The sequence below is a fragment of the Camelus bactrianus genome, chromosome 34 (genome assembly GCF_048773025.1).
Source record: "Camelus bactrianus isolate YW-2024 breed Bactrian camel chromosome 34, ASM4877302v1, whole genome shotgun sequence".
NCBI lineage: Eukaryota > Metazoa > Chordata > Mammalia > Artiodactyla > Camelidae > Camelus > Camelus bactrianus.
In genome coordinates this window covers 9,818,939-9,842,491 of record NC_133572.1, presented here as the reverse complement: position 1 = coordinate 9,842,491, position 23,553 = coordinate 9,818,939, and the positions used below count along the sequence as shown (strand labels likewise).

The 23,553-nt window shown below is 38.0% G+C and overlaps 1 protein-coding gene across 6 annotated transcripts in view; it reads left to right on the top strand.

Annotated features, from left to right (window-relative positions):
* EPS8 (EGFR pathway substrate 8, signaling adaptor) overlaps positions 1–23,553 on the top strand; it is a 147,829-nt gene that overhangs the window by 103,697 nt on the left and 20,579 nt on the right. For all 6 annotated transcript variants that reach the window (XM_074357470.1, XM_074357467.1, XM_074357468.1 and 3 more), the window contains 9 exons: positions 1,248–1,330; positions 1,889–2,025; positions 4,934–5,007; positions 6,394–6,520; positions 8,376–8,464; positions 8,836–8,910; positions 13,167–13,315; positions 16,084–16,267; positions 19,655–19,788. In XM_074357470.1, coding sequence (XP_074213571.1) covers positions 1,248–1,330; positions 1,889–2,025; positions 4,934–5,007; positions 6,394–6,520; positions 8,376–8,464; positions 8,836–8,910; positions 13,167–13,315; positions 16,084–16,267; positions 19,655–19,788 — 1,052 coding nt within the window. The remainder of the gene's footprint in view (positions 1–1,247; positions 1,331–1,888; positions 2,026–4,933; positions 5,008–6,393; positions 6,521–8,375; positions 8,465–8,835; positions 8,911–13,166; positions 13,316–16,083; positions 16,268–19,654; positions 19,789–23,553) is intronic.

Here is a 23,553-nt window from a genome sequence, read left to right as displayed (position 1 = left end):
ATGAAAAATATAAATGCAATGAAATAACGTGGTTGCTTTTATTTGAGTCACCTTGCAGCATCGTTTTTGAGTTTTAAAGTTTCTTTATCCTGGGACTTTATACAGTATCTCTGCCTACCTCTATAGTAAATTTGATCTTAGAAATATGATTGCCAGCCCCCCATAGGAAATTCAGAGTTCCTAGGCCTCTTCAGTTTACTTTTCCCACGTACTAGGAAGCCCTTGATGTGATGTTTGTAACGTCTTCCTGAAACTGGGGTGTTCTTATGGGAGTGAAGCTGGGCTGGGAAGCACTAGCACTCTTGTTTAACTAGCAAAGTAACCTTGGCCAAGTCATCATCCGAGTATTCCTGTTTCATTTATTATCAGACAAGAAGAACAGATTAGATGATCTGAGGTATCCTTTCATTTCTAAAATTTTATAATTACCTGTACTTATGGTAAAAGAGTGGGGGTGTGTATATATATATATTTTTTTTGAGAAAAACATACATAATTACAGAGATCAAGCAGGCACAAAAATAGAAGATGAACATACCCCAGCAAGAATCTAATATACAGAAATAATCCCTGGCTAGAAATAAACTTCAGAACCAAACAAAATAAACTTCTTAGCTGCTAATCTCGCATTGTTTCCCAAGAAAACCAAATCAAATGTTCAAATGTTCTTGTTGGAAAGGTATCGAAAAAGTTAACCATTTGGAGAAAGTTAATTTTTATTAACCTGAAATGACAAAATAAAGGGACTGTCAAAAAAGTTCCAACGGCGTGTTGGGCTTCATCCAACTGAGAGTAGCGCTGCTGGAACTGAGTGATTGGTTTCCCTGGGTTAGTGGGCGCCCAGTGGATGGTGAGGATGTCAGGACGGGGACACACTGCATGCATGTGCTGCTGAAGCCTTCACTTCTCAGGCAGAGGTATTAACCCAGTTCCATTATTAGCATGTGATCATACTTTCAGCATATGCAAATCCTCTTCCTCTCTGCCTTTATGCAAGTGTCGCGTTTTTTTTTTCCCTGAAGGAATCTGGATTAAATAATCTTGAAAAATTCCTTCAGTTTCCAATCATGTTATTACAAAGTTCACCATTAAAAAACTTCAAGAGTCATCTTTTGAAAGCAGATAAAAAAAATACTCTTCTTTTACATCAAGACATTTATTGATGTAACAGGAAACATAATCCCATTTTCTACATATCAAGACCAAAAAAATCTATAACCTCCCTGGTAACTTGTCTTTCATTGCAGGCAAACCTGATTAGTGAAGACATTGAAAGTGCAATCAGTGACAGTAAAGGAGGGAAACAAAAGAGACGGCCTGAGGTCCTGAGGTAAAAGCATTCAAAGAAATTTAGGGGGAGAATTGTTTTGTTTTTATGTCTTTTTTTTTCTCTAAAAATTAAAAAAAAATATTTTCAGTAAAGGTATATTATATTTTGCAGATTACAAACTGTCATCTCAACTCGTTTGCTCCCCCAAGTTTGTCAGCGAACGTGCATGAACCTCTTCTCTCCCTGATTCTGGTCTTTCTCTGATATGGCTTCACCCACTTGTGTTGTCATAGAGACTCATGAACAATGAGTGACATTTTAAGGGCAGATAGCCCAAGGGATACAAAGAGCTGTTAGGACTCCAGTTGGTTAACAGCCTTTGCAAATCATAGGCGATTCAGAAAAAAAATTAAACCTGGTGTTCTGTGCTTTTGTATTTTGTATACATTTATAAATACACATAACCTGGAATGGTTAGGAAGTCTTGTTTTTCCACCCCATGACAAAGTTCTTCTTGAGGATGAAGAGCTAATACCATACCCCGGAGAGAACCGATGTGTTATAAAATAGGGGGTTAAAAATTCAACGCGTTTTCATCTTTTTTTTTTTTTTTTTTAGGATGATTTCCAAAGCGGACCCTGGTATACCGCCCCCACCCAGGGCTCCTGCCCCGGTGCCCCCTGGGACTGTGACCCAAGTGGATGTTAGAAGTCGGGTGGCAGCCTGGTCTGCGCTGGCAGCTGACCAAGGGGACTGTGAGTATTTCCAGGGGACTTATGGAACATTTCATTTGGGTTGTGACATAGTTCTTGCTTTCAAATTCTGATGCTGACTTCTGAGCTGAAGCTTCAGATTAGTTTGGAAAAGATAAGTCTTAGGTAAAGGAAAGTGAAGCCCTGGACACTGTGAGATTATTGTCTCTAAGAATTCAGACCAGTCATTTAATAAATATGGTGCTAGGAGCCGAGTCTCTTCTTTTTAAAATGGTCAAAGAGAGGAAGTTTGACTCAACTAACAATTAAAAGGGTGGTAATAGAATATACACCAAACAAGAGACTATCCATTTTTTTTGAAGATAATACTTCAAGTTCTTTCCATTGTTATTATCCTCCCACTCTGCTCTTTTGGACAAATTGTTTGTGGTGACGTGGACAGGATGTCAGGACAGTGTAGGGCAGCGGAAAAGGAGTAAAATGCATTCACCCTCAGGTAAACTTGTCCAGTGGACCATCATCTTACTTCAACATTCTTCTTTAAAAGCAAATCATAACATAGAACATAGTGTAACCTTTGATATGTCAGAATGTTTTCCTAAGTCTGAAACTTTTATAGCTGGAAAAATGCCTTAAAATTTGCCTGGTCCAATCTCTTCATTTTAAGGGTAAATAAATCATGATCCAGTGAGTTAGAATTTGATGGTGGCCAGAGCCTCACTCTTTTGTCTCCTAGTTCAAAGAGACTTCTTAAAATCACTTACCCTTTATCTAATAATTCATGAGGGTATCTAACAGTGTAGAACTTGATGGCCAGAATGAGCGATACTAGACTGTACTTGTGAGTCTGGTGAGTCAGAATTTGGGCTCTGGAGCAAGACCGGACCTGTGCGACCTTGGGAAGTTCTTTCTCTGTGCTTCAGCCTCACCTGCAGGATGGGGATAATAATTCATATGTTGCTGTGAATCTGAAAGCAAATCATGTCTGTAACAGTACCTCTAACAGTGTAGTAGACATCCATTTTTGTCCAATTGAGTCCATTTTATTTCATCAGTTGCTTTCCAGTTTATTTAGATTCCTTGTGTCCTTCAAGTTATTTTCAGAAGTTAACACGTAAGCCCAGCTGTCACACAGATGGAAGAAAGAAATCTTTGAAGCGTCCGTTTTTCAAAAATAAAGTAACAGAATTATTACTTGCTTTAACTTTATAACAGTTTCTGTTTTTTAGGAATTATATACATTCCCATTGATCCACTTTGTATTTAAAATTTTCTGTTTAAAAAACTGAATGGGAGTTTGTAGTGTTTTCTCCTTCTTGTGTACTTACAGTATTTTTGCTGCTGTTACCATTTTGGTGGAGGAGATGTGGGTTTTATTTTGAGAGAGGTCAAAATGGTCTTCCTTGAAGTCGAGGAAGGATAAGAAATCTTAAGTTTATAGACATTATGAATAAATCTATAAAAACATCTGTAAAATCTAATATAATTTACAACAAAGAAAAAAATATATTCCCAAGAGTTTTTGATTCTCTTATTAGATTTTGTCTAAGATACTCTGTGCAGTCTCGTCTATTTAAATTGAAGTTAGATAAAGTTCTCAGAACTTCAGTTTACTGCTGGCTCAAACAGAACATGACCCTCACCACGGGAGATTCTGTCTGGATCCAGGCCAGTTTGTAGTTGGAAAGGTCTTCAAGAAGACTGTCTTTCTGGTCCCTCTGAAGGCTCCGGCTGACTCAGGCTGAACAACTTCTTTGGACCCTTGACATCGCTCCTCCCCAGACTTCCAGAAGTGATCTCTGTAGAATGGTGGCCATGGCAGTGGGGTTCCCAGTAGTGCCACAGACTATGAAAAACTCCGAGACATACCGCATCTCTCTCACTGTGCCCTCCAAATGATATTTTGAGATCTACTGCTAAGTTCCTACTAGCTGTATTTCAGCTTCAACTCACTGCTGTCTGCAGTGCATTATAACCAAGACAGCAGCTAACTGCCTGCAAAAGAGCAGCTAACTGGCAAGATTTCATACATAGAAATGTCACTAATTAAGTTTCATAAGACTCGGTAATTTCTTCTTCTTTTTTTTTTTTTTTGACAGGTATTCCACTGACAGGTAAAGTTAGGCAGAGGGCAAGTGCAGCAATACAGGGAGTTCAGTATTTTTTTCAGCTCTCTGTGTTGAACATCACGGGTCATGAGGATGTGTCATGAATTGCATTTCCATCAGTGATGATACAGTTCTCCTGTTCCGTCCATTCATTTTTCTTTCATCTACTGTGCAATCTGTGTGTTGAGTATCTGTGTTTAGAGGAAGTGTCAACTGACTGGTACCAGGAAGGAGGTCATGACAATGATCACGATTAACATCATGCCTGAGCCAACCAAGCTAACTTCACATCTTGAGACTGGTTCTTTAATTTGCAAATTCTTGTAGATATTTCTACTTTTATAGCATATGGCTTAAAATGACAACAGCTAAAATCCAACATTGTGGATTTTAAACTTACAACTAGAATTTTAGAAGCACTTGACGATGAGAGCCCCAAATCTTTACTGTTAATCACGATGTTAGAAGGTATGAAAATTAGGAGCGTTGTTGCATTAGAACTTAGTTGGCCCCTTTTAAGAAGTAGGTGCTTAAATGTGGGCTTAGTTTGTTTGTTTTTTTCCTAGCGTAGGAATGAAAGGGTACTAAATTTAGGGTCATTCCAAGGCAGCTGACCTTGGGAAGAGAGACAATAGAGGGAAAATTACAGGGTAAATCACAGCTCTGCCAGGAGTGGTGAGGATGTGTGTCAGAGGTGATGAACACAGTTTTGATTTTGCATCCAGTGGAGGTGTTTCCTTTCGCAAATAATGCCCTTTTCCAGCCAATCTTCATGTTTAATTATCTGTATCAGTATCAGTTAAGCAGCAGGCTGAAAGACTTAACGATTCCCTTTTCTCTAGTTGAGAAACAGAGGCAGTATTATGAGCAGGAAGAAACACCTGAGGTGATGGCCGCCCGAATTGACAGAGACGTGGTGAGTGAGCACGCCGCCTGTACGTCACTGGCTTGGTTGTTTTCAAAGAGGAAAGCGTTTTAACAGGGAAAATGAGGTTAATTGAAATAAAGATGCTTTGTGGAAGCTCTGTTTTCTCTTTCCAGCAGTCGTTATGCCCTTTGAATTATTTTTCTTAGCTATTTTTGCCTTGATGCCCATATGTAGTTAGTAGACTGCGGCTGTTATTAACCGTTATTAACTGGCTTGCAAATGAATTTAAGCTGAATTAGCTTTGAGGGATTTTTCTTTTCTCACAATTTGTCGTCCTTAATTGAAATATCGTTTTGTCTTTCTGGCGTTTATTTTAAAATATTTTATAATGCCTGAAAGATAAAAGTTATATGCCATTTTTAAAGGCAGATAAGTACATTTTAGTGCTTTGTATAGGATAAGGCTGTATTTATTTTTATTTCTCCATGGTAATTTCCTTGCAGAATGACACTGCCCTTTGACAGAATCATAAAATATGATGTCAGTGTAATTACTTTTTATAGTGTGCTCATGTTCTCAGCTTACTTGGAAACAAATACTAGAGGAATCTGAAGTTTGGAATTTAATTTTTACATCACAGTATTATTTGTTAATACTTAAAAGTTTATTTAATACTTAAAAGTTTATTTAATCTCAGTTTCTAATCTTTAATTGAAAGAATGTCAAGTTTCACACATAAAAGAGAAAGGCAACTAGGACTATAGTATGTATAATATGTGTGATAGGATATGATATAATATAATATGATATAATATAATATAATACATACTATAATCAAAGTTGATCCCATAATTTCTGAAAAGCACAGTGCATTACTAATTGTTTCACCCTGTAGAAACTATTGTTAATGCCTATTATTTCAGATTATCTGTGTTTATTAAGTTGTCACAACATTCTATATCCCTTTAATTCCACGAAATAATACTGTCAGTGCTTTATTGGGACATTTATTAGAAAAACAGAAATGCTCAGTGCTGTTCTAAAAAACAGTTTCTTAGAATTCCCCTCCACCCCGACTTTACGTGAGAGAACACAGTGAGGAAATTAGAGTAATTGAGAATAATTAATAATCTGGGTAGATACTGTGAATGCTTTATTTATGGTGTTGAGAAATGGAACAAAATTAAGCTAAACAAAAATGTAAACATTGGACTTCAGCCACATGTGTATTTAATTCTATACTTTTTCTTAGAATTAGTGACAAACTTGAAATTTGCATGTGGGAAATGTTTCTTTTTCTTTTTCTTTTCTTCCTTCCTTCCTTCCTTTCTTTCTTTCTTTTTAACCTTCTGATTTTCCTTCACACTGTACAGCTCAGGAAAAAATAGGTTTTTTTTAAGGTTTTATATTTTATTCTGTAATTTCTAATTCCAGCAAATCTTAAACCACATTCTGGATGACATTGAGTTTTTTATCACAAAACTCCAAAAAGCAGCTGAAGCATTTTCTGAGCTTTCTAAAAGGAAGAAAGCTAAGAAAGGTAAAAAGAAAGGACCAGGAGGTAAGTTGGATTTTTTTTTTTTTTTTAACCTTCTAAAGACCATTCAGAATGTCAGTGCTAGGTTGAGTTTCTGCCCTTGTAAACTGTTCAGCAAGATTCCACTGACAGGGGACCAAGATCCCTTTTCTGGTTTTGAGACAGCACCAGAGATGCAGGCAGAGACTAAGATGCGTCTGGGGAAGAGTCCATTTGGTCCAAGCTGGTTATAGTAAAGAAAGAATCTCGGACACTACCTAAATTACAGATACTCTGAGATTCAGCAGTGACCATCTGTCTATAACTTTCATTAGTTATTGTCAAATTAATGTCTGTTGAAGAAAGTCATAAAGCCATTCTTCCCATATTTGAATTTATTTTCTTGTAAATATAGACCCTTCTTATTTTATTAAATAAAAGGATTGACTTTTCTCATTAAAATAGTTTAAAATGTCAATGGATTTTAATTTTTTTTTTAATTTTGGGGGCAGATAATTAGCTTTACTTATTTGTTTATTTAAATGGAGGTGCTGGGGATTGAACTCAGGACCTAGTGCAAGCTAAGCTATACCCTCCCCCTCTGGATTTTATTTTTTTTATTACAAAACTCCAAATAGTACATTCAGGTCACCTATGAGCAGATTTTAAGTATGCTGTCATTTAGCTATTTAAAATGGCCTCAAAAACAAAGATAAAATTTCATATATTTGTGTAAAATTATGATTATGGAACAAAATGATATTGATTGAAATATATAAAGGAATAATAAATAATATTCCTTTCATTACACGTGACTTCCAAATCTTTCTCTAGCTCTGTCCACGTCATAAGCATATATGACCTGTAGATCTGCCTTCTAGATGTGTGTATGTGGCTACCCCTCACCTCTGTGTATTCTGAAATTAAGAATTACTGCTTTCTGATGTCTCAAACCCTTATTCCTCCTGTAGTCTTTACAAAGGGATATACTATCCTCTTGGTCACTCAGATTCAAAACCACAAATTTTTCTTCGATTCCATTCTCTAGCTTAGAGCCACCATTGATTTTATTTTTTCAATGTCTCTTGTATCTGGCGTTTTTTCCCTTCTCATTTTTGTAACCAGCAGCTGCTTCAAGCTGTCTCATTTTTTACCAAGCTTTCTTTGCAGTCTTCCAGCCTCTAGTCTTCTATTCAGCGAGGACAGTCTTTTTAAAGCTCTAAGGCGGCCACTTCATTCTTCTGCTGAATAAATAGCATATTAATCCCATGTTCTGTGGATCTAAGTCCAACTCCTCACCCTGGCAGTCAAGGTCATTCACTACCTAACCTTGATCTACATGCTCACGTTTTTTTGCTTTTATGCTATTTCCCTTTTCCATACTTTTCCTTATGCTGTTTTTTTTATCAAACTGCTCTGGAACAGACTTTTCAAATCCCATCTTAAAAGCTGCTTTCCCCATGAAACATCTTTAAGTACATTTCCCCAGTCTTCCAACCAGATATAGTCTCTTTGTATGGCCCTCAGTTGACACATCTCTGTTATTTCTCTGATTCATATCTTCTATGAGGTTTTAAGGCCCTTACGAGCAAGGCTTGTAACTTACACATTTTTTATAGTCTTCACAGTGATAAGCACAGTGACTGGCACATAGAAGGGTCCAATATAAATTTATGGCCTTGATGAGTAGTCTGGTAGTGCCTAAGGGTAGAGGCATCCAGTTCAAATGTTGGATCATCTTAATTTGTCACAGTCAGACTATGAGATGTGGTAGAGTAACTAGGTAGCATGGGATCTGATGTGGTCATCAAACTTTACAAACATAAATGTGGTTTTTAATTCTTTTCCATTTAATTGGAACTTTGCTCTCATCTGCGCCTCCTCCCATTTATTTCTTCAGAGGGTGTTTTAACGCTGAGGGCAAAACCTCCACCTCCTGATGCATTTATTGACTGTGTCCAAAAGTTTAAACATGGATTTAATCTTCTGGTAAGTGAAATTTATTTATATATAGTTAAAAGAAACAATTGGAAGAGGTCAAAGTCTAGCCAGGATGTGCCTGATTAAATTAAGAGATAAAATTGTTTTTGTGCATCTGTATGTGTGTGTTTTGAGTTACCTTGAATTAGAACAACAGATTGTAAAACCTGTATATCTAAGAGACTTGATCAAAAGAGAATGACTCCGAGTTTTTAAAACTAAATTCTCCTAATCTAAGTCACGCATGCTCATTAAGACACTGAAAGTGAAACTGACAGAAAAAAACTCTGCCTCTCAGTCTACATCATACGTTTTCGAATGTCTGTCTTTTGCTCAGTTACATCACGGTGACATGTTTCTCTGTTTTCTTAACATTGCAGGCCAAATTGAAGCATCACATCCAGAATCCTAGTGCTGCAGATTTGGTCCATTTTTTATTCACTCCACTGAAAATGGTAAGATTTTTTGTTAATTTAAGAAATTGATCATTTTTAGTATTTTTTCAATACCAAGTGTCTGTCTAGGTTCTCTAGACAGTTTTTCCTCATTGTTTTGCATGGGTCCTATTTCTCTTGCCATTTATATGAACCCTGAGGATGTGAAATTCAAGAATTTAAAAGAACCTTAGAAATCATCTAGTTCAAACACCTTATTTTATAGCTGAGGAAACTGATGTCTCTGATAGAGCTAAGGAAATGAAAAGAAATTGAAGTTTATTGGATACTAGCGTCTTAGTAGATACTAGGATATAGTGTAAATGACTTGAACCATATGGAAAATTTTCTCCTCACAAAACAGGCTAGTCACAAGGACACGAGTGTCAGGTGGGTGGCTTTGTTACCTGAGTTATCCGGAGATCCAGATTTCTTTCACTGAGGTGTTCCCCCATTCCTGAGCTATCTCTGATTCAGTAACTTACTCATTCCTTTATTTAGTCAACAGATATTAACTGAGAGCCTGCTACATGCTTGATATTATTAGTAGCTCCCAGGAACAGACACATAAATTCTTTACCCCTCAGAACTTATGATATAGGGTGCGGGGGCAGCCCATAATCTAAATAAATGTATTAATAATGCAGTCCACCAAAAATACATGCTATGTGGGAAAAAATAGAGCAGGGATGGAGAACAGGGAGTGTTCCGTGTGTGTGTGTGTGCATGTGTGTGCGTGTGTGTGTTGTGGAGTATTACACTTTTGAATAGGGCTGGTTAAGGGAACGACTCACTGAGGAGGTATCATTTGAGCAAATGAAGTGAGGAATGAGTACCGTGGATTTCTGAAGGAAGAGAATTCAGACGGAGAACAACGAACGTAGATGCTCTGAGATGGTAACATGCAAATCATGTTCTTGGAGTAAACAGGTATCGTGACTTGAATAGAATGAAGGGGGAGTTCTCATCTAGAGGGAGAAGAGGTCAGCCAGTAACAGGGGGACATATCTTGTTGGTCCTTACAGGTGATTGTGAAATCTTTGACACTTTTGGAGGGTTTTCAGCAGAAGACGATTGCTCTGGCTGGAATGTTTAGAAATTTGAGAGAAGGAGGGACTGAGGTAGCTATTGAGATAATCCAGGTGAGAGATGATAGTGTTTTGACCAGGTAACACTGGAGGTGATGAGAAGTCTGATTCTGGTTATTAAATATAGAAGCAACAAGATTTGCTGGTAGATTGGAAGTGTTGTGTAAGTGCCCAGGGTATCTCCTGAGGTTTTGGCTAAAGACTAGAAGGATGGACTGATTATTAGCTGAGATGGGAAGACTTTTTCTAGATTTTCAGTATCCAAGGATGCTCTTTCCTTATACGTTTAATAAAATAGGTACAGTAATGTACTTTCCTTCCCATTTTATATTTCTTATATTTGCAAACAGTGTAATAGTGATTTTTTTTCGAAGCTGACATGTGCCACCATGGTGTCCTACAGGACAGTTGGGAGAATTCACTGGAATAATATTTGCGTACACGAAGAAACATGCTGGGGTTTGGGGAAAGCATGGCAACAGAAAGCATGTGGAACAGTCATTGGCCTTACACACACACAGATCCCGAAAGAGACTGGGCTACATGTCAGCCTTCTCTACAATTTCACGAGACCACAAATGTGATAGGTCGTTCCTCTTTTCGTGGGGAGGACAAGTGAGAGGAACAGAGAAAAGGCAGAACCTCTTTCTTTTAAATACTTCCAGGAGGACGGAGTTTCCTATTTTATGGGCTAAGGCCGGGATGTGTGGAGTGGTTCGGAATTGTTCATCCTGTCAAATGAGCAAATGCTTGCTTTATAGAATAACAGTAACAGTAAAGATCATTGTTAGTAGTGTATGATTGCTCTGTGTGTTATTTCTGTGATTTTTTAAAAAGAGTGAGTGAGAATGGTAACTATGAAGCAGATAAATTTCATTAACTTGATTTAGAGCATATAGAGGATCATGGTCATTGTCTACAATCTTTATAAAAAATGGGTCAAATTCAAGCATTTCTCATAGATTTTGCTTGAACATCAGAAAAATGGAAAAAAAAAAAAAACCCTCTAGTATCCAAAGGGAATAAATCTTATCCTTCTTTCCCCAAGAGTAACTAGACAAGACCTGAATATAAAATGAATATTGCTTTACAAACATAGGAGGGTAACACCAGCATGAATGTCAGAACTGGGCGATGAGAGATTAGAAGATGAAAGTCCGAGGCCACATCAATAATTTATGAATGCTTCCATATGTTGTTGCTATAAATAGAGCATCCAATCTCTACTTGTTATTGTTGAATACTCCTCGCTTTATAAGCTCTTTTAAAATTAGATCAAGGCCATCCATATGCAAAGAAACCAAGACTAGCTCATTAACAAATCCTGTATTCTCTTAACGCATTTGATGCTATCTTAGTTTGAGTGTTAGGAGGTATTGCTTATAAAGCAGTTTTTGCTACCTCCTCTCGTTCTTTCATATTCTTTTGCAGATCATAAGTAGATATCTAGACATAACGCAGAGCAGAACTATAAAAAGAGGGGACTGGTGTCCCTAACATACAAAAATTAGTCTTTGTGATCAGGCTCTATATCTGAAAGCAGTAATCCAATTTATATTTTCTTTTTTCCCACTGTTTTATATCTCTTTACTCCCTTTTCCCTCTTGGTCATTCCTACCTATTTTTTAGAAGAACTTATAGGGCTTGAAAGTGAAGAAAAAAAATCACTGTGCCAGGCAGTCAGGGTAGGTTTTGTTCTCAGGAAGGAGTCTGCCCACCTCCCTTATCCTTCATCTTTCCTTTCATGGATCCTCATTCATTCGTCTAACACTGTGTCTTCTGCAATTCAAAGTCCAGGTTTTGGTCCAAGTCCTCAAGGGAGGAGAACTGAAAAATAAGGCTCACGTTACAGCAGAATGTGTAACTGATACACATGCTTGGGGACCCCAAGGTGCATCAGAGGTACACTGTGTGGTTAAGAAGGGCTTCTCAGAAGAGGTGGTACCCGAGTGGAGCTCTGAAATGATGAGCAAGGGCCTTCTGAGGACTCAGAAATAGCCAAGTGCAAAGGCACAGAGGCATAAGACAGTCTAGCAGGCTCAGAACACCTGGATGACTGGAGAGAAACTGACTCTTGGTCTAGAGCCATTGGAAAAAAATTCCCTTTATTCTTGTGCCATATCTCTGGGAAGGTGAGATTTTTTACAAAAGGGCTCTGGCTTCTGCTCTAGGAGATTACCATTCTTCAGTCAGGAAACAGCCCCTGAGAAGTAAATTGGAGCAGGTTGCAAACATCCACTTATCATCATTTTGTTTATCAGAGAATTGCACCTGTTTGTTTTTGCTAATCATTAAATTATTCATTTTAAATCAGGGCAATTGCCTAGAGTTAAATTCTGGGAAGAAATACCGCAGATTCAGAGGACCAGTTCTGTCCTTTCATCTTTCTCTCTGGATCCCTTCTTTTTTTTTTTTTTTTAATTTTTAAAACTGAAGTATAGTTGATTTACGATGTGGTATTAGCTTCAGGTGTATAGCAAAGTGGTTCAGTTACACATACATATATGTGTGCATATATATTCTTTCTTCAGATTCTTTTCCCTTATAGGTTATTACAAGGTATTGAATATAGTTCCCTGGTCCTATTTTATACGTGGTAGTATAGATCTGTTAATCCCAAACTCCTAGTTTATCCCTCCCTCTCTCTGCGGGTCCCTTTATATTTGTACATCTTTGTAGGCAGAGTCGTAGACTGTTTAACTTGAGCCTTGTTTGTCTCTAAAGTATTCATTTCTAGAACCATATTTTTCACATTTGGCATAATAGATTTTCCCGTAGAGATACATATTTTTTTTTTTTAAAAAAAGGCAGCTCTAGTTAAACTACCTGACTTAGAATTCTCTGAATAGACATTAGCATTTTGCAGGGAAAGTTTGGTCACGTGCAGCCAATAGACGGCTCCTGTGAAAGTTGTTAAACTCTATTAGCTTTCCGTTTTAGATTATTAGGCACCGTTGCGCTTGACGACTTGGTCTGGCCAACTGTTTGTTTTACGTTCAGCAGTGGTGCTCACTTCAGCATCACGTACACTACATTCAGTGGTGCGTCGCCCAATTTCAGGATTTAATTTGAGTATCTAAAAACTGTGCTTGTTTTTGTCATGGGTTTTTTTTTTTTTATCTACACATTTTGAAAATACACAAATAATCACCATCTTCTTGCTAAAAAAATGATGTGTTGCCATTTTAGGTGGTGCAGGCAACAGGAGGTCCTGAGCTAGCCAGTTCAGTGCTCAGCCCCCTGCTGACCAAGGACACGATTGATTTCTTAAGTTACACCGTCAATGCTGATGAACGGCAGCTGTGGATGTCACTGGGCGAGTCTTGGATGAAAGCCAGGTAAATGTCTATGAGTTCAGCATTTCATATGTAATACTATAAGTCTTGTTCTTTGTTTAGTACATGGATCTAGCGAGATACTTATTTAACCTCCTGTATGTGAAGGAGTGGATGTTGGAGATGAAAAAGCCTAACCCTTAAAAAGCCAGAGGTCTAGTGGAGAAGACAGAAGTGTGCAGCGGAAGGCATGGTAGTACGAAGGAGTGACTCATAGACAAACTGCTGTCGCTTGGCAAGAAGGAGCCATTAGGAAGATGATGTAGAGGGGAGGTCATTGGGCTTTCAAAGAAGAGCTGGCGTTTAAAACCAACCGATAATAATACTAGCAGGCATGTGTGTATAAACGCATACATACATTCATGTGTGCCTGTGTGTATACATAGAGGGTTTGCCAGGCACTCTTCCATGCGCGTTACATGGGTCCCATTATTATCTCTCTTTTTCAGGTGAGGAGACTGAAGCAGAGAGAGGCTAAGCAATTTGTCCAAAGCTGTACAGCTTCTAAATGGTAGAGCTGGGATTTCAACCCGGGCATTCTGCCCTCCAGTAATGTTTATAACTGTTTTGCTCAGCTGCCTTTCAGCAGGATGAGTAGGGTTTCCACAAACACATAGCAGGGAAGGGGCCTTCCCAGTGCAGAGAGAAGCATGAGTGAAAGCATGAAGCAGGAGGTGGAGAGAATGGACTGTGAAGATGGGCTTAGCTGGAGTGTAGACTTTGGGTGGTGAGTGGTGGTGGAGATGGGGAGCGGAGGAACTGTGTTGGGCGAGGCGTACAGAGATGAGCAGGGCTGGGTCCTGAAGGCTCCTGCTGCCGGGCTGCGGAGCTGGAGCACGGATCTGTAGGCTGCAGAGAACCAGTAGCTTCGTGAATAGAGGGTGACCCACCCACACCTGTGTTGTAGAAAGATCAGTCTCGCAGGTGGGTCTAGTAAGAACGTGGACAAACGTAGCTAGAGGCAAGAAGGCCCCTTGGGATGACCATGCAATAGCAGACTTTCCTTATTTATCAGATTCTCTGGGACTGGAACCCTGCTACTGGGAATGGAAAGGAGGAGGGGTAACTTTAAGAATTGCATCTTGACAGTAAGGTGACGGTGGAAAATAAATCATTAACGATTCCAGGGTTAAAGTTTGCTGAGCCATGCAAGTTATAAAAATATGTCTTATTTCATTATGTGCAATTAAATAATTTTTGCTTTCCTTATTTATCCAAATCTTTTATCTCTCTCACTACTTAGAGGAAATCATTCAGGATGGTCACTTAGAAGTTTGTCTTCCTAACACTTTTAGGCTAGTCTAAAAGTAATGGACCAATTCATTTCCTTTCCCTTCTTTTCTTCTATTGAAACGCATATAAACCATTCCCACTTACAGCCTGGACCTTGGTAACTGCTTGTGTTGGAATGTGGTTTGCACATGCGATGGTTCTCGGAGCAGAAGATTCTTTAAAAGCACCGCAGTTGTTGCTTTTATTGAAAATATTATCTAAATTTATTTATTTATATTTTGTGTATATTAATATGACATACTGTTTGTATATCATACTGTGTAAAGACTGGTTAAATAGATTTTTAAAATTATTAGATTTATGTAGGTTATGATTTTATGATAAATCTAGGTAGGGATCTTACAATTTTTCCCATCAAGCTCATTAAATTTATCAAATCTCATAGCACTACAATGGTTCAGACTTTTTAATTTCTTTGTTTTGGGGTCCTAACTCAAAAATGAGAAAATTGGGGGTGGGGGTTAATAGCTCAGTAGCACATGCTTAACATGTATGAGGTCCTGGGTTCGACCCCCAGTCCCTCCATTTAAAAAAAAAGTGAAAACAAATGGGAAAATCAGTGACCCTTAGAAAAACTATATCAAAAGGAAATCAAATTGTTAGCCCTTGACATGAGAAAATGGTGATTTCAGATCCTGATTATTTAAAGTATTAGGAAATGGATATACTGATTTAAAAACTCATAAACATAGAAAAGAATCATGAAAGGACATCATAATTTGAACAATGTCTCATCTCACCATAGAAACATCATCTGAAGGATGAAGTCATGTGTGGCAGATAAAACAACATATTTTAGCAGAATTTAATAATGTCTGTCCTAGTTATTTTTGTGGTTCACGAGTGATTTGGAGCTTATAGAAATGTCTCAAAGTTATTAAGTAATGAAAAGATCATGATAGTTTTAGAGATTAGTCCTAACTTGATTTTACTGATGAAAACCTAACTGATACATTTAATTTATAAAATGGGTAATCTGCTTCATGGTAGGGGACTTCACAACTTAAGAAAAATAAGCCTTGAGAATATTGTCTGCTGTTTCTCTTTTGGAAAAAAATACCTAATGTCAGGAGGTGTCATGATGTGGGAGGAGAGTGAAGGGAAAGATGAGACTCAGAAGCTACTTTAGGAGCTTAGGGAATCTTATGTCCTCAGTACTTGCCGCACTTCTAGCTTCACAGTCCTCTCCCAAGTTCTCCAAAACCTGTATCCATGTTAAAAAGTTGAATTAATGGAGAATTGAGGCAACACGGTAAAAGCAGATCATGAGCAGGATTCAATCTTCCTTTCATTTTATCAATATTAAATAAACACCAGCAGAAATACGTTTACTTCCTTGTTTCAGGTGGAGGGAGGGCAGATTAGGTGTGAATTGTTTGTTATTTTGGGGTTTTTTTGGTGGCTAGCCTTAACTAAAGATAATTTTGAGTGTGGCGGTATTAATTTTATAATTTGTCTGTCTCAATGTCCATCTGCAGAGCAGAGTGGCCGAAAGACCAGTTCATCCCACCCTACGTCCCACGGTTCCGCAATGGTTGGGAGCCCCCGATGCTGAACTTCATGGGAGCCCCGGTGGAGCCAGACCTTTATCACTTGGCTGAGTCCGGGGCGAACGTAGCAGAACATCATCGCAAGCAAGAAACAAAAAGATTACCGCCAGAGGTAACGTGGTCACATCACCTTCTGTAGGGCGTGCAGTCATCTGCATTCTCTTGTCATTCTCATTGTGAGTTCTCACTTCATTGATGGGAAGATTGTTCTCTAGTCAGTGACTAAGTGTCCTGGCTCCCTGAGTCACTCTCCCCTCCTCCATGGTGACAGTTGCTGTTTCCCTGCGAAGCCCAGCCCCAGCCCGTCTCACACCCCGAGCCTGCCAGCTCCCCTCCCTGCCCCTCCTGCCAGTCTCTTGAGCCCTAGTCATCCTGTCCCTTTGACCTTGTGCTTTCTCTCCTTGTCAGCAGATTGTCCTACTGCCTCATTCTATTTTCCTCTCCCGTCGGGAGACCCTCAAGCCAGTTCCTTGAATCCAGGTCCTCAGTCCTGTCCCACGCAACTCTTTCCTAAATGCTCTGTTTCTTACTTTGTTTCTTTTATTTTTTCTTTTTCCCTTGTTCTAAACCTCCAAATTCCTCTCAGTCTGGCTAGAAGGCGACAGCTTCTCCTGCATTCCAGTCTCCGGGCCAAATGATCATTTGTAACACTATTACACCCTGCAGAGATCATAAAATGTACTGTATCTTTTACATCTATTTAGTCAACTTTGGAGTATAACCTATTAGGGGAGCAGAGTGAGGAATTGAAATCAAGTATGTTCTCTCTTCACTTTCCTTAAAAGTGGTTTTTCTTTGATTCTTCTTGTTCTGACAAAAAGGAAAATTAAACACTGAACTAAACCGAGTAAGGACGATCAGAACTCAAGGAGTTAGACAAGTGAGGTCTAGTTTGAAGAAACAGAAAAGAATGACCAGGTCCTCCGTGAAGTCCTGTTCATTTCCTTTGTTTACTCCCTTAGGTTGATGTTCTCAGATCACCCTGGTTATTTATAATGTGGCAAATACAATATCAAGGAATGAATCAGCAAACCAAAGTAAATCCTCTCTTTTAGGGAGAAACATTTATATAAATTAAATTTCTTAAAATCATTTCTTTGGACAAAAGCCCATAGTGTTATAGAAGGTTGGTCAATTTCTAGGTAAAAATAAAGCAAATATCCCTCTGAAAAATGATTTTTCTCTACTGTAATTATTTTTCCCTCTAGCTGCATATAATGATAGAGGTGCCCTTCCCTCTAATTGAGTGATTAAGAAGATGATATCACGGCTCTGGGCACTGGTTAGCAGACATACGTTCCTAGCTGTATTTTATAATTCAGACCTCATCACGGTGAATTTTCTTTCCCCGTAAAGAGCAACTTTTCTAGAGGAAAAAATGTAATCAAACATGAAATTATGATACACTTACTGTTGCTATAGTTACAGCTGAGTATTTTCAAATCATAGAAATTTCTCGCTTGCAGTCCTCATATCTTAAATAAGAAAATATATCCACTTTATAACGTATGCCTCAGAAATTCACTTTTGTGAGTTCTTCAGTTTGTGTATTTAAAGAGAAAGTAAGGTGTTCTGGCTTCCAGTGTAAAAGTTTGCCTACTCTCAGTGAATAGGTGACTTTAAAAGGAGAATTATTGAGAATTCTTCCTCGTAATGAGTTATCATTTTCCTGTCATAAACTAGTTTCTGTTTTATGGCTTAAGCACTTATTCAGAGGTTTGAAAAAAACGAAATGAAAAGTGCCTGCTAGCAGTTCTAGGGGATTTTATGCCTTAAGACTTTGTTGGAAAAGAGGCCAAAGTCATGGTGATTTAAAATGCATAAAAATGAAGTCCCCCCAGAAGAGAGACTTTATTTTACTTTATCGCAACTATAATAAATGGACTCGGGACAAAACGTGGGTGATTCAGGCCCTGGTGATTTTGTTTTGAACTGGAAGGCACAAGTGACGAGGAGTAACAGGTATGGAGGGCAGGACTCAGCTTCGAACGTCCCCTGAACCAGCAGCTTCCCCGAATGAGGTTGTGCCATCACCACAGTTAGTCATCTGTCATCGTCTGTCCCCTCCCTTCTGACATCCCCAGTCACTCCCGGGACCCGTGGTTTCATGCTGTCTGACCTGACTGTTACTTCAGAGCTAGGCGGAACCTGAACTCCTCCTCTGTTAATAAAACACAGCCTAATCATCTGATGCCTCTACGCTCTCCTGGGGGAATGATAAACAAGACATTTACTCTTTGTTTTACTTTTTATTTCCAGCTTCATTGAGGTATAATTGACAGATAAAAATGTAAGGTATTTAAAGTGTACATCGTAGGGATTTGATATACATATACGTTGTGAAAGGATCCCCCCTACCTAGCTGAGAAACACAGCCACCCATCCATCAGCTCACATATTTTTCTACTGTTGTTGTTGAGAACATGTAAGTTCTACTTCTTCACAGTAGATATAATTCTACAAATTGTAATTGTATGATGTTATCAACTATAGTTGCCACGTTTTATATTAGGTCCTCAGACCTTATTTATACTCTTACATCAACCTCTCCCTATTTCTCCCACCCCCAGACCCTGGCAGTCACTTTTCTATTCTCTGTTTCTATGAGTTTGACTTTTTTTTTTTTTAATGTTCCACATATAAGTGATACTATGTGGTGTTTGTCTTACTCTGGCTGGCTTATTTCACTTAGCATAATCTCCTCAGGGTCCATCCATGTTGTCACAAATGGCAGGATTTTACTCTTTCTTATGGCTGAATAATATTCTATCATATGTATGTACAGACCATATCTTTCTTATCCACTCATCCGTTAATAGACACAGGTTGTTTCCATATCTTGGCTATTGTGAATAATACTCCAGCATTGTCTCATTCTGGACTATTAACTGTCACGATCAATGTGTCTTTGCCTTTCTGTGTTTCCCTTATCAGCAAATCTGATAATAGTGTTGCCATTTTTTTAAAAAAATAAAAAACATGCATTTAAAAAAATCAAAAACATACATTTAAAAAAAATGAGAACAATGAGAGAAGGAGATATAATTTTAATGTATAGAGTTCAGATGATTTTCATGTGCTAAGTTTACTTTGCCGGGATGGTAGGAATGGTGAAGGTCTGTTTCTTAAATATAGAAAGCAAGGGTTGAGGGTTTTATTGTTGTTATTTTTAAACCACTTTTATGTTAAACAAGCTGATAAGTCTGCCTAATACCAGGATCACCTATTACTGAAATTCCTGAGGAAAGTGTCTGTTGCCTTCATACCTGGTTATCTCCAGAATTAAGACTTAGTCTTTGCACTAATTACTTTTCTTATTATAAGTAGGTCTTTGACAAAAATGTATCATCCCCATTTCATAATTTATTAACATTTATTGGTCAATCACTTGAAAATGAAACAGATCACAGTATGGTAGAGGGTTCTTGTTGAATATGGACTTCAGTGCTCATTCAAATAGTGCTGGTGATGCTTACATCTTCCCTCCTTGGTCTTGCAGCACTCCAGTGTATCAGAGTATCCTCCGGCTGATGGGTACGCACCGTTCAATAACATTTACGGAAGAGGGCCTCATCTGGACCAAGGGGAAGCCGCTGTTGCTTTCAAGCCAACTCCTAATCGCCATGTAGACAGGTAACATCTTGTGGGCCCCATTTGGAGGCTGTGGACTCTGGTTTAGTGCAGTCAGAGGTGCCAGTGTCTGCACTGTTCTCTCCTTCTTTAAACTTTCCATCTGTTAATTGTTTGATAAAGTTTCGCTCGCTCCTTTATAGAGCTGGCTTTGATGAACGCATTTCCAGTCTATAGTTCTACCTGGATGACCTCTAGTCAGTTATCCCAACTTAGCGCAAATGCCATCAGATGACTTCCCCTTTTTAAAAAAATGCTTCTGACAAAATCTGTGAATTAATTGTTTTAACGCTCTCCACTAGTTTGTACCAGATGTTCTCTAAGGATCTTTCCAGCTCTGTAACTTTTCAAGGAAATAGTTTGCATCTTTGTCTTCCCCAATAAAAGCAAACAAGCCTTCCTTTAGAATAGAAGTATTTAAACTAAATATAGACTGAATATTTAAACAGAATCAATGCCGTATTTGCCATTTTTGCCATTTCATCTTATTTTATTATATTTTCATTTTCTAGTTTTACATTTTGCTTATAATCCCATATTTTCTCTTAGAAAATTCAGTGTAGGCAAAAATGGAGAATTGAAATGAGGAAGAAATAAAGGAATTAAAAGGGGTTCACTTTTTTAATCTTGTTTCCAATGTAAACTGCATGTGAGGCTTACAAAGGCTGGCAGGCTACCTACATAAGAGAAAGAATATAGTTCCCTGTGCTACACAGTATGAACTCGTTTATCTATTTTATAGACATTAGTATCTGCAAATCTCGAACTCCCAATTTATCCCTTCCCACCCGCTTACCCACCTCCCCTCAGTAACCATAGTTTGTTTTCTGTGTCTGTGAGTCTGTTTCTGTTTTGTAAATAAGCTCATTTGTCAATATCTTGTAGTAACTTATGGTGAAAAAGAATATGAAAACAAATATATGTGTATGGTCGTGTATGACTGAAGCATTGTGCTGTACACCAGAAATTGACACAACGTTGTAAACTACTATATATCTATATACACATTTATATATATATGCATATGTAAAAAAATAATAAAAAAGAGAGAAAGGAAAGAAGGTGAGATATTGGTAGCAAGGTGTTGGGAGCACGATCATTCAGGTGAAGTGGTGCAGGGAGCTTGTTCCGGTACTTTCCTACCTCAAAGCCTCTCTTACTTATGAGTGTCGCATGCCCTTTCTTTCTTTTCCATCTATTCCCTTCTTCATAGAGTCTAAAGAAGGTGGGATTTAAAATTTTTGGTTTTGGTCAGGAATGATGACAGAAATGATACTTAGGTAAAATTATATGGAAATGATACAGTTATTATTCTAAGGGCACCAGTAACATATTAAATTGAGCATAAGGAAAAGTCAGCAATGAATAATACATTTTGAAAATGCCAGCATGTGAAAGAATTTTTAATTACAGATTCAATTTTTAGTAGATGCAGGTGAAAATCAGTTTTGAAGTTCAACAGTTATTTCACTGAAATTCTTCTTGAGTAACTCAATACTAGTCCCAGTGTTTTCTTTTTCCTTTTTTTTTTTTTTCCTGTCTTAGATGTCAGTATTGTAGAAATTATTTTAGGTTAGTCATTCTTATCTTTTCTTTTTGTTCTATTAATTCCAGTAAATTGGGATGGTTTTTCACAACTAAGGGGCTGGAAAACCACTTGCGTACATTTCTCGCGTGTATTCATGGTTATAATACCTACTGATATTGGAAAACTTTTATCGTGTTTCATTCTGAGACCACATACAGCACATTGTGCCCACTCAGTAATTCTTTGTAGATTTGATTGGTTTATTGAGAGACCAAGTAGGTATGTGATAGCGTATCCAACACTTCAACGTCACTACTGTCTGTCCTTCATCTGTAAATCTGCGAGGTATAGTGTTCTTGATGGAAGGACCTCTGTTGTTTATTTTGAACCACTTACCACAAAGTGTTTTAAAAGTTTACTTTGATCTTTATAGAATATGAGGGGAGTTTACCTTTGACTTACTGATTTAGTTCTATCTCTGTGCCCCATCTACTTCCAAAATGGATTCGGGCAGCTCACTTAAATGATACACAGTTAAAGTAATGGTAACATTAAAAAATAAGGAATGAAATAAAATGCAAAGCAATCAAGAGTGAGGGTAAGAATTACAATGTTTCAAGTATAGGCTGACCCTGTGATTGGACTTCAAATTCGTCTTTGAGATTTCTGGCTGATTCCCCAAAAATATTTGTCTCATGGAACTTTATATAGAATGTGAGGGATGATAGGAGGGACATTATTTTTAAAGATATTATACCTTTTTCCTCATTCAGAGAATGCTGTGGTGAATTCCATAAGGTTTATTTTGGTAACCTTTCGTACTATTGATAAATAAGAAATTTAAATGGAATTTAGTGAAAGAAATTCTGTGAAGGGATATTCAAGTATATAGATCTTAGGATTGTCAATATTTAGCCAGAAAAAAAATCTTTTAAGTATATTGAGTGGTGGGTAAATTTTATATCTCAGTTGCCTTTATGGGTCCAATCTCTCAACTGGGCTGTTACGATAGGAGCTGAATATTTGATGGACTCCTGCATCACTGATGTTCTAGGTCACTAAGATAATTTGTCATCATTATTGTAAAAACTAACTGAAAGTTCTGGTCTGATAGGGAATACACGGAGGTTTGCAATTTGTTTTTATAATAATTATTATTAAGCTTGAACTGTATTACGTGGCAGGAATGCAGTAAATACCATGTGAAATATGTTCATTCTTCGGTGAAATTACAATGTCGTTAGGGAAACCACCTGTTGAACGTCGAGGGATTATAGTTTACTGCTATTCAAAAGCAATTCGTGTTTTAGAGGGGTCTCAGATCATTGCTGTCTCCGTGTCTGCTTTATATCAAGTGCATATCTATTACTCCAAGTTAGAGAGAGAGACCATACATCGTGATACATTCTAGATCTCTTAAGAAACTTTGGTAACATCTGAAAAATCACAAAGTGTGATTTTCAGATTGATAACTATCAGTGTCAGATCCACGTCTGATCTGTAGAGGGCAAGAAACTACAAACCATAAAGATTTGTAAATCCTAAAACATTCTGTAACTGCATGCTGGGCAATCACTTGTGAGACACGCAAAATAGCAAGACTTCAGAGAGAACTGCAGCAAAGGCTGCTTCTAACCCGCTGACTCACGGACACTGCGGCAGGGAGGTGCTCCTCCCTTTGTTAGACAGGACACTCAACTCTCTGTCGTTATTTTCCAGATCAGAGGAGAGAAGAACGTGAGGGAGGAGAGAAAGATAGAAAAACGGAAGTTACTACTGTTTTTCTAACTTTTGGAGTGACTGAAACACCTTTGTCCCCCTCAAATGAAATTTTAGTAGAATGTGATCATATAAACTCAAGTTAGGGGTAGGAAATCCATGGGACACGGTTTACATTTTATTATTAATAATAATATATAGTAACTATTTGGCCCTAATTTCACTTTCATCACTTTTTCTTATTTTTTTTAATATACTAAAAATTGTCAGTATGGTTTACAGTTCCTGATTTTTCCTTTGTTCCTGTTTCTCTTTTCCTGGAGTTACTGTCTAAGAGGGAGCAGGTTGCCTAAGGTCCACAACTTTCCTGCAGGCTCTGCTGTGACTCAGATTCCCGAGGACCTTGGTACACACCAAATAGAATGGCCACCGGGCAGGGGAAGGAGTAGCCAGCATCCTTAGACCCTTTCTGCTTTTTCTCTAACAGAGATGTGTGAGGATTTGTGGGAATGTAAATGGAG